This window comes from Arachis duranensis, chromosome 2 (assembly GCF_000817695.3).
Source record: "Arachis duranensis cultivar V14167 chromosome 2, aradu.V14167.gnm2.J7QH, whole genome shotgun sequence".
NCBI lineage: Eukaryota > Viridiplantae > Streptophyta > Magnoliopsida > Fabales > Fabaceae > Arachis > Arachis duranensis.
The window spans coordinates 76116725-76128680 of NC_029773.3; the positions used below are offsets into that span (position 1 = coordinate 76116725).

The 11956-nt window shown below is 34.7% G+C and overlaps 2 protein-coding genes and 1 pseudogene across 3 annotated transcripts; 2 read left to right on the forward strand and 1 right to left on the reverse strand.

The window, feature by feature from the left end:
• On the reverse strand, nucleotides 1–4517 carry LOC107475078 (uncharacterized; annotated as a pseudogene).
• LOC107475029 (2-(3-amino-3-carboxypropyl)histidine synthase subunit 1-like) lies at nucleotides 4475–5614 on the forward strand. Its single transcript, XM_052257880.1, has 2 exons — nucleotides 4475–5395; nucleotides 5437–5614. The coding sequence occupies exons 1-2, from the start codon at nucleotides 4674–4676 to the stop codon at nucleotides 5612–5614; spliced, it is 900 nt and encodes a 299-aa protein (XP_052113840.1). The 5' UTR covers nucleotides 4475–4673.
• A 282-nt stretch (nucleotides 5615–5896) lies between these two features.
• Nucleotides 5897–8007, forward strand: LOC107475030 (uncharacterized; the record flags this gene model as incomplete). 2 transcript variants are annotated; one of them, XM_016094672.3, is given in 3 exon segments in its annotated part: nucleotides 5897–6076; nucleotides 6562–6941; nucleotides 7926–8007. In XM_016094672.3, coding segments are annotated over 3 exon segments (499 nt in total), but the record flags the coding sequence as incomplete, so codon positions are not given.
• Between the last annotated feature and the right edge of the window lie 3949 nt (nucleotides 8008–11956).

Consider the following 11956-nt stretch of genomic DNA (forward strand, 5'->3'; position numbering starts at 1 on the left):
TTAAGACTGCTGAGAAATGGCACTAGTAGCAACCGAAGATACAGAAATTCTCCTTACAGGACGAAAGGACTTCTTCACATAAGAGGAATTCCACTCCCCACCATCTTGAGAATAATAGTCCATTGGATATTCACCATGAAAATTGCTCTTTCCATTTCCATTTTCATCTTCTCCACAGCTACACTCACAGGAAGAATCACCACTCTTCTGGCAACTTACACCACCATCTTCATAACCTTCCTGCACCTTTGCCACCAACACATTTTTCTTCTTCTCCCACCAGCCAGGTATCACCCCCAACACGATCTCTGCCTCAAAGGGATTCAGCACTGGTTTCCCAAAAGTATCACCCCAATAAATCAATAACCGAGGACAAGCAATATGAATCCAAGCATCCACGGAGTCCTCAAACAATGCAATCCTTGCAAGGCTAATCTCAGACATCAAGAAAACAGTGTAAAGGAACCCTTTTTCATTTATATTCTTTTCCAATCTTTCCAGAATCTTAGGGTTCCCTTGCCTACCCAAAGTCCCAAAACAACACCCCAATTCCGAGCTTCCTCCCTCGCTCTCAAAATTGCACCTTTTCTAGATTTCTTCATTCCCACGTGATCATATTCTTCCAGAAACAACTTCCCAATGTAAGGGTCAAACCTAAAAGCCTTAATCTAAGGATTAGCTATCATGATCGCCTTAAGATGAAACCTTCCATCAGCTACAAATACTAAAACACTATTCTCAGGATTCTCACTAAACGAATCCATTAATGAAACCTTGGGAGCAGTGCAGCCAAGAACGTCACCGGCTGAAAGAGGCTTGGACAGCGGTACAAAAACCCTAAACCTTGATTTTTCCAATTCCGGCTTTGCAGCCCTAATTGAATATGCAAACTGAATAATACCAACTAATACGAGGTTCTGGGCACGAGATTCGAGGTTCAATTTAACGGTATCAACCAAATGGGAAACGTCGATTTTGATGTCAACGAAGATATAGAGACAGGGGATGGTGGTGGAATCGATGGGGATAAGGCAGCTGTGGCCGTAGTGGATGAGGAGGTCGGTAGAGAGCGCAGTGGCGGAGAAGTCGTCGATACAACAAGCACCGTAAGTGACGTCACCAGCTGTCTTTCCCTTCCACCTCCCTCCGTTTCTTCCCAACCCACACCGAATCAGTTTTCAAGTCAACTTTCGGTGCTGGTGTTTCATTTTTGGTGCCGCTGAGCGGGTTATACGTGAGTACCCTTAAGTGAGGAAGTGATTCATCCGAAAACTATCTCTCAACAATTTTCTTGCTGGCAAGTGCACCGGTTCGTCGTCAAGTAAAAACTCACTGTAGAGTGAGGTCGAATTCCACAAGGATTGGTAGATCGATCAATTATAATTGGTGAATTGTTCTAGTTGAGCAAAATCAGATTTGGTTGAGAATTGTAGAAAGTAAATTTGGCGGGAAACTTAAATTGCTAGAAGGTAAATAATAGGAATTAAATTGCAAGAAATTAAATGACAGAATCTTAAATTGTAGGAAATTAAATAGGGATGGGGGTTTAGCATGAAAGTAAAGAACAGAAAGTAAATAGAATGGGTAAGATCTGAGTAGGGGATTCATTGGGTTTCGGGAGATATTGAACTCTCCGAATCAAATCATTTTCATCTCTTCCTCAATCAATGCATTCATTGACATTGCTTGGGAATCTTAGATGATTGGATCCCAATGTCTTGGCTCACCAATCTCTCTAATCATGAACAATTGCCCAATGTCTTGATTTAATTGCTCATGGGAAGAGTTGAAGTTCGGTCACTAACTATACCACACAAATTCATAGATTAAAGTATTGGTAGGATTACATGTCACTATATCCATCCAGTCCCCAATCTAATCCAATGTGAGGAAGCAAATCTAGCATGAATTCTTCATCCTTTTCTCAAGGATCCGAAGAATTCCAATTATGGATAGCTTCTCTCTCAAGACAACTATCCAATTGAATTAAGACCGAAAGCTTTCTAACAAAAATCAAAATAAAAGAAAGAAGAAGAAGATTAAAACTACTATTCATCCATTGAATTACAATAGAGCTCCTTAACCCAATGAAATGGGGTTAGTTGGTCATAGCTCAATTCAATTTACAAAGAAGAAGAGTGCAGAAAAATTAAAGCCTAGCTAGAAAGTAAAAGAAAAAGAAAGTACATAAACAAAAGGGAAAAGTGCAGAAGAAAAATAAACAGAGTGCTGAACTTCCAGAGCCCCCTCAGGGCCTCCCGAAAGCTCCCTCAATCTTTAACAATTCTTCTATTTATAACCCTCTTCTCATCTTCAATTAGATCCAGTATTTGGATGTGGGCCTTGGTTAAAGCAGTTAGGAGCAATTCTCCAAGGATGGGCATTGGCAACTCACTTTCATATTGGGCATAGGTTCAATTTGGAATTGAATTGGCCTTAACGTTGGTGATCATGTTTGAGGGCAAACGTTGAATCAAACGCCACTTTGAAAATTCAGTTATGCTTGCTATCCTTGGCGTTTGACTCAACGTTGGAGGGCCAACGTTCTACTATTCATGCATACGCATGACCTACGCGTACGCGTGAATGGTCAAATTTGCCATTTCACGCGTGCGCGTGCCATATGCGTGCGCGTGGTTGGGCTGAAAAAGTATGTTCACGCGTACGCGTCATTGACGTGTACGCGTCGATGCAAAATTCTCAACTTCCATTTCTAAAATCTTATCATGGACATTGGAGGGAGCGTTTGAGGCAGCTCTGCATTCTTCTCTGTCTTCCACTAACCCTAGGTATAAACCTAATTTGTTGTAATAATAATTGTTGAAGTATGATTAATTATTGGTTCTAACTTCTAAACCTTGCTGTTATTACTTGAAGAATGATTAATTGTTGGTTCTACACCATTCGTATATGGGTCAACACCCATTTGAAGCATTATTAAATGATTGTTTTGAGATTCGGCTGGAATATTTATTTTTTTTTGGATTCTGTTAGTGCTACTCAGATTAAAATTTAAATCATTAATTAGCTCTGCTCCTGTGGTGTATTATACTGTTTTCTTATTTTGGATTGAATCATTGAATAATTAGTTGATTTATTTCAGTTAGTCTTTGTTACAATTACACTGATTTAGTTCATTGCTTAACCTTGTTAACCTTGCTTTAGTTCTCAAGTTGCTTGCTGCTTCAATTTAAAGGGATTGTGAATTTTGGTTTAAGCTGTTGTTGAAGTTTCCTTCGTTTGGGTGTTCTTCAGTTTCCCAGTGAAACTTAGTCTTTGATTCTTTAAGCATACACGTTCAAGTTATTGTTCTCAACAATGCTGATTCTTAGATATTTCTTTCTTTGTTGCTTTGTTTTAAATATTCCTATAGGTGTTGTGTTGTTGCTGTGTTTTAAATGTTCCTTTGATTTTTTGTTGTGTTGTTGCTGTGTTGTCTTTCTTTTTACTTGAATGTTTGTATTGATTAGCTGTCTGAGGACCTGCACACCGACTTGCATTCTTGCAATAAAGCTTTCCATGTTAAAACTTTTTGGCATACAAAATGAATGTGGTTTGATAATTTCTAATTGATATAACTTAGTGTGGGATGAGCTATAGATTACTCTGAAGGTGTTGGGAAGGAAAGGAGGTTATTGAGCAATTGAAAAGTTGACAGTGCTAGCCTTTTTTTAAAATTAATTATTGTGCTGAACTTGTTAAAATTGGTTTGAAAACTCTGTTAATTTATCTTGTTAAAATTATGTTTGAAAATTTTGTTAATCTTAGTTAAATATAGTTGATTTTTGTTATGCTTGGTGTGTTTATTTATATTTTATTTATTATTTTATTATAAAACGGTTATTTTGGTTGAACCACGGTTGAACTGGTTGGACCAATAAACCAAGGAACCAATCATTAGATGATCGGTTCGGTTTTCAAAACCTTGCATATATTTCTACTTATTCAAAAAGCTGCAAATTAACCTTTTGAAAAGTTAAAAGCTTTTTCTTAAATTGTGTCAAACACATAGATTGTGACTTTTCATAATCCAAAAATAAAAAAAAATAGCTTCTGCTACTTCCCAAACGGGCTCATAGTAACTTATGAAATATTCACGTGGTTTATATGTTTTATGTTTTCTTTATATATTTTGCCAATAATTTTCTAGATAATTGTATGGTCTCTTTAAGATGTTTATTTTTGTACAATCTATTTAATAAGATATTGTAAGTATCTATATATTGTATCAGATTTGCGTTATTTGCGTTATATGAATTTATTGTAATAAATTATATTACTATATATTATATCAATTTAAATTTAAAGTAGAATACGAATAAAATATAATAATAAATAAAATAATAAATTTATCAAAGTAGCTAAAAACTGAGTACTATAAATTTATGCCCATACCCACTAACGACTCTACTCCTTAAATTCTTGATAGCATATACTGAGTGAGAACTGCCGCTGTCTTTCCCTTCCACCTCCCTCGGCTTCTTCCCAACCCACATCGAATCCATTTTCAAGTCCATTTTCGGTGCTGGTGTTTCGTTTTTGGCACCGCTGAGCGGGTTGTACGTGAGTACCCTCAAGTGAGGAAGGTAAAAGGTGGCCGAGTGAGTTTCAGAAAGGCTAAGGGAAAAAAAGGGTTTACAGAAGATTAGAGAGGGAAGAAGGTTGATTGGTCGATGGAGGTGGAGCAAGCTAAGCCAAAGCCAACGCCGAAACGGTTTGTGAAGAACCAAATCCCCGATTCCATCCTCAATGACGCGGCACTCAACGCCGCAATCTTCGTTCTCCCTCACAACTACAACTTCGAGGTCCACAAATGTGTTTGGCGTGTTCTTTCCACCAGCGCCAAGCGCGTTGTCCTTCAGTTCCCCGAGGGCCTCCTCATATACTCCCTCCCTCTCTCCAACATCCTCACTGCCTTCGCCGCCGGCGACCGCTGCTACGTTCTCGGTGACGTCACCTACGGTGCTTGTTGTGTCGACGACTTCTCCGCCGCTGCGCTTTCTGCCGACCTCCTCATCCACTACGGCCACAGCTGCCTTGTCCCCATCGATTCCACCACCATCCCCTGTCTATACGTCTTCGTCGACATCAAAATCGACGTTTCCCATTTGGTTGATACCTTTAAATTGAACCTCGAATCTCGCGCCAAGAACCTTGTATTAGCCGGTACTATTCAGTTTGCATCTGCAATTAGGGCTGCGAAGCCGGAATTGGAGAAATCAGGGTTTAGTGTTTTGGTACCGCAGTCCAAGCCTCTTTCAGCCGGTGAGGTTCTTGGCTGCACTGCTCCCAAGGTTTCATTAATGGATTCGTTTAGTGAGAATCATGAGAATAGCGTTTTGGTATTTGTAGCTGATGGAAGGTTTCATCTTGAGAAGGTTGTGAAGATGTTGGTGTAAGTTGCCAGAAGAGTGGTGATTCTTCTTGTGAGTGTAGCTGTGGAGAAGATGAAAATGGAAATGGAAAGAGCGATTTTGGTGGTGAATATCCAATGGACTATTATTCTCAAGATGGTGGGGAGTGGAATTCCTCTTATGTGAAGAAGTCCTCTCGTCCTATAAGGAGAATTTCTGTATCTTCGGTTGCTACTAGTGCCATTTCTCAGCAATCTTAAACTTTCTATAAGTTATAGATTTCAATATTTTGTTAGTTGCTGGACATTGGCTTTTGCCTCTAAACAACATTGGATGTTTAGGGAGAAAACATAGTATGATGTGATACAATACAACACATCATCTCATGATGTGCAACTTGTTGTTTTACTAGTGTTAAACGGTGCGATGCACAGTTTTATATTTAAATTTGACACGTTGAATCGAAAATATTTTATAATAATAAATATTCAGATATACTAATTGATCCTAATTATATTCTAACAATCAAAGTAGTTAAAATGTACTCAGTGAGTACTCTAAATTTATACGCACTTTTATCAAATAATAACTCCACTCCTTGAATTCTTGTTAGCATAATATATATACACAATTTTAGTCTATAAATACGCCAGCAGCGCAGTGCTTGCAACTCATATATAAAGCCATGGAGTCCGTACATCTAATTCAGAAAAACAATTTGAGTAAGTGCCTAAGAATTTAGTTTTAACATTTTATGTAGTGATCTAGATCATAAATGCCAATTGAAATACAAAGTGAACTACCATGAAAAAGGAAATAACTTCTTAGAAAATCATGACTGTTGAAAGAGTAGAAATCTGTTGTATAGCTAGCTACTCACTACATGAGAAGTAATCCTAATAACTGAAAATTTAATCCATGATGGTGATGGTGAAGAAGGCATACAAGGCTTGAAAGTAAAATGCTTTTTCCAGAAATCTTGTGTGTTGTGAGTTCATTTCTCTGTCAAATATATGGTTTTCTAGTTAGTGGCTTTGGGTTTTTCTATTGAATAAAATACAACATAGATGTTCATTCAATAATTCTCCTTTTTGCGTATTGTGTGTTTGATGGGTTATTGTTTTATCATAAATATAATTAGACTTTTTGTTCTTTCTATATATGCTATTTCTTTTTATTACATCCTGATCCTTATATTGGGATACAGTGCATTCAAGTTGCAAGGGTAAACTACAATATGGTGAGCAGACTAATAAGAGTGATGCTGATGAAGGGCTTAATGGTAATATGAGATCAGGATTCACTGATAGCCCCGACAAAATTATTATTACTCCTAAGACCTCTAAAAGAGGTTCCCAGCCTAAAGGGATTTTCAAGAGTCCTCCTCGCCCGGCCAACCGCATAGGGTTTAACTCTGTTCAGAGTTGCTCTAAGAGTGCCATAGCATTTTCACAGCAGCAGATGCACGATGTAGAATGTTTGACAATGAAACTCACAAAGGAATTGAAGTCAATGAAGGAAATTGTGGATGACATGTTACGATCTGAGTTCTGTCTAAATACATCACTGAGATATAAAGTAAATGAGGTATGATAATCCGAAACCTATTATCTTAAAGGATTTTGCTTAAATATTGGAAATTTGAATTGAAGCCTTGTTATATCCTTGTAGCTCGCATGAAGCTTATATCAGTGCTCTGATGATAGAAAAATGAAAAAAAGAAGAAAATGCTATGATGGCTAAATATGGTACAATTAATCTCTATGCTTGTATAATTGGTAAAACTATGAACAATTCTTGTCTTGGTTACATTTAAGAGTTATTTTCTTTTTTGGTGAAGCATGAGGTCGAAGGCTGAAATTCCTGAAAGGAACACAAGCTTTATCCTCTAAAGGATCAAATCGTGAAGTTAGAGCTTGCATAGTACATTACAAATAAACATCTCAAATAAAAATAGTATTTTTTATAAACAAATAAAAGGCCAACTAATCAAAGTTTCGCTTGGAAGTATACATTTGACATTTTTGGAATAGGTTTATACCCTCGTTGAAAAATTTTAGAAGCTTTAATTCGAGTAGTTGTTCCATGAGAATACTTTGTATAGTATATATGGTGTCTCTTGTGTGTGCTTTGCAACACTAGATTAGTTCTTGTAGATCTTGCTTGTTCTGCAATCTGGAAAGAGGGAGGAAACCAAATCTTTATGGCAATGTGCTATCTATGCTGCAATTCTAATGATAGATTTTGACAAGCAAGTTTGTGATATTTGTTGGATCTTTTGGCCTCTCTATAGTGTAACAGACATCACACATGATCTTACCAGAGGATTTTCTGTTCTAAATGATTATTTAGGCTCCTTTCGTAAAGCTCTGTCTTCATTACAGTAATTGTTATTGTAATTGTAATATCTTCCCTTCATGTTCTGTGGCTCATGACACACTCCTTCTATGATTAGTACTGAGCAGATTATAGTGACTTCAGCTTTTGCTCTTGCTATTTAGGGCTGGAGCCATACTTGTCAATTGATGTATTTTGATATTTGTTGTTAATTATCGATAATTGATTTTTCAGGCAAGAATGGCTGTTAAAAATGCCACAAGAGCTGAAGAAGCTGCAAAACGATGCTTGTCTTTCATGGCAAGGGATTGCAACCAATGGTATGTTCTTCTTCCTCGGTCATAGTATTAATAGACTTGAAGCTCCTGATTTTAAAACAAGTTTATATGGTTTTCTATTTCCTTTTTCATGTTTGATTCATTATTGGATCCTTGATTAAATGCAGAAATTAAGTGAAGGTGGTCCTCCAGCGGCCCAAGAGGTAGTGCGAAAAGAAAGGAAAAAGATAGCATTTGCCGATGAAGCAGGTGGAAGATTGTGCGAGGTCAAGCTCTTTGAGGATGATGTGGTGTCTTTGCCAGATTCCAACTGAAAGGAACAACGCTTCATTAACGTTCCTTTCTCTTTTATACTGAATTATTTGGCAGTCCCCACTCCCAGTGATAAGTTTAACTGGGGAGCATCCGAAATTGAATTCATTTGATTTGCTGTTGTAACAAAGCTGAGATAACTCAAATTTTACATGAGGAAATCCTGTATGTTTGTATGTAAAAAGTAACTTTTAATAATGTCTGAATACTCATTACTCAATACTCTCATGAGGTTAAGAATGATACTGTTCCAACTGCTGCAAGTCCATATTTTTCTATACAAAAATGCTTGCAAACTCACTGCAATGAGATCAAAGCTACGAACTTTTAATTTGTTTGTGTTGAAGACGCCAAGTGGCAATGGGAGATGAACAATGGTGGTGATGGTGAAGGAAGAAGGGCTTGCAATTTGTCCTAATAATTTTAGAGATGACTAGATGAGTTGTTTGTTTTCATCTATCTTTTCTTCCATCTCCCAAAATATAAAGGCTGATAGAATATAATTCACAATCGAAATAGTTATTATTCAAACCTACAGTAAATCAAAATATTATCGAAATATACAGAGTAGCATAATGTAGGAATTATTCACTTCAGTTTTGGATTGGCTCATTTTCCTTATCAATTGAAAGCAGGAAAAGATTCTGCTTTCTTTTTACATCCTTTATTTCTACTTTATATCTCATCTACTTCTTCATGCAGCTGCCATGCTCTTTCTTTGGACTTAACTTCTCTATGTGATGTCATCCATTGTTGAAGCATCAATTTCCATATATTCACAGCACCAGAATTTAACAACAATTAATGCGACCTAGGCATGCTGATGCTTAAACAAGTTCCTATTCCAACCAAAAAACAAGACCCTTGTTGCATAACAAAGTTTACAAAGCTACATAGTTTTCGGAAAACATTAAGGACAATGTTTGCGTTTCTGTTTCTTATTTATTTATCTTAATTCTAAAAATAAAATATAAAAATGAAAAATAAAATTTTATTATTTTCACAATTTTTTAAAAAATTTCTGAAAATAATTGAAAAATACATAATGAAAATTTAAACCAAACAAGTACTTACATGCTAATCATCCGGTGCAAGTTGAACTTTACTCTGAAGTCTATTTTTATTTATTTTGGACTTGACTTTAAACTGAAGTTTTGGATCTGAGTAAGTAGTAACTGAAGAACTTGTGCGGTTGGATTTGTTGTCGATCTCACATGGCACTAACAATATTCCTATACTTTGTCCATAGTAAATAACTTTTTGGTGTAAGTAGTATCCATCATAATTCATCATTTAATCTGTAATTATTTATTATAATAATTATTTTTAAATATTATGTCTCAAATTTTTTCTTATATATTTAAAATTTTAAATTTTGTCTCCTTAAAATTAGAATATTTAAATTTAAATTTAAACCAAACAAAATAAAAATAACAAACTAAAATTAAACTCTAACTAAATTAAAATTAAAATAATACTATTAAAATTAATTTTTTCGATTTTAAGACGGATATATATGATTTTTTTTATAATAATAAACATAATTATTTTTGGTTGAGTTTAGAATGTGTTAAAAAATTATTTAATATACAATTTTATAATTTTAGATATGTTAATTAATGTATACAATAACACTGTTGAACATTAGCCTAACAGTCACGTTTGCTTTATGACAAACAATGTTTTCTTTTTCTTTGAGTATAAGGAGATTTTTATTTTGGAAAAGTATATGGAACAAAAGGTTACTAGCCAAAAATTAAACAAAATCAAAATTTAAAATTGATTAAGTAAACCTAATTGAAACCTATAAAAATCTTCATCTTTTCTCTCACATTAACCTACCCACCTCTAACAATCACACATACAGACTTCTTCCATTCTCCCCTCCCACCTCGAATTTCGCTTCCGCAAGCTCAAGTCTTTTCCGGCCACCACCCACCGCGCTGCTGTCAGAAAATCAACAGGGGTGTGTCTCTTCACCTTCCGATTCTTCGTATAAGAGAAATGGGTTAAAGTCAAAATCTAAATTTGACTCTGTTTCATCTAGTTCTGGTTCTTCCAATGGGTCTGAAGAGAGTTCATTGTCTTCAATGTTCAAACCAGCGAAAAAGGGTAACAATAATAATAACAAGAACAAAGTGAAAGTGAAGAATTCTGGTTCGGCGTCTTCACCTTCTCTTTCGCCACCTCGAAGAGAGGGGTGTTTCTGGTGCTCTCCGAGGAAGGATTCGAAGAAGAAGAGCAAGGAGGTTGATTGGAGTGTTCTTGGTTGGCACAAGGATGATGAGTTGCTTTCGGATTTGGGAAGCTTCTCGAGCAAGAAACAGCTGAAGATTCTTAAGAAGGCATTGAAGGAGGAACAGAAGATTAGCCGCATCATCATCACGATGTTGCTCTCTGTGTTTTGAGATATTAGGTGTCGTTTTAATGATTAAAGAGACCGCAAATTACACAATTATAGAAATATAAAAAAAATATTTATTTAGTATGAAAAAAAAACATCCTAATACTTAATAAAAGAAATATACAGTTATATTTTAGCAAAAATAATTAAATATCTATAAAAATTTTTTAAAAAAATATGAAATTCTTAAAGAAATAGAGACATTCACATTTGCAATATAAAAAAATTCGAAAAATATATAAAAAAAATCCATTTAGTATGAAAAAGAAACATTCTGATACTTAGCAGAAGAAACATTCATATATATTAACTCGTAGAGATTTCGGATTCACCCAAAGATATTTGGCTGATTTTTTGCTAATACCATTTTGGTTTCCTAGCATTGTTCTTTTATTTTATTAGTTTTGTATGTGTAGTTCAAAAAATTTGTTTAACAACCTTGTTTCTGGACTTTACTGTAGAAGAAATGCTATATATTATACACAACCTTGTTTCTGGACTTTACTCCAGAAGAAATGCTATATATATTGAGCTGTTCCCAAACCAATACAACAAAAGAGAATCAATTTTTTCTTATTATTTGTGTTAAAAAAATATTTATGTTAAAAAAATATAAGCACAAATTTGATGAATTTTAGATGTGTACTAAAAGTATTTTATAAGTTATCTTAATATTTTGGATATCTTAAAAAATTATTTATGTAAAAAAGATATAAACACAAATTTGAATGAATTTTAGATGTGTACCAAAAGTATTTTGTGTGTTGTATGTCTTATTATTTTATATGTGTTATGAATAGGGGTGGTAAATGGAGAAATCTGACCTATTCCGTTCTGCCTCGCCTAGTGAGGCGGTCCTGAATTCCTTTTCTGCCTCGTCTAGCGGCGAACTGGCGGGTTAAGTCCGTCAAATTTTTTTTATCAACCATTAAATATTAAACAATATATATAATAATTTCACAATCATTTCAATAAATTTATAATTTCTAAAGAGATTAAAAAAATTATAATTTTTAAATTCACAAACATTAAAGTCTTTATAATCATAAATATGTAATAAACATAATTATAAACCAAATTGTTTGAAACAAAATAATAAAATCAATATTGTCCTAAGCAAAATAAATATTGTCCAAAATATATAATTAAACATCTTCAAGTTTATAATCAATCAAACATAAAGCATAATTCAAAATATAACTTAGAACATCTTCAATTATCATTTTTATCCTCTTGTAGATCAATAACATCATAAAAATTTATAAAAAAAG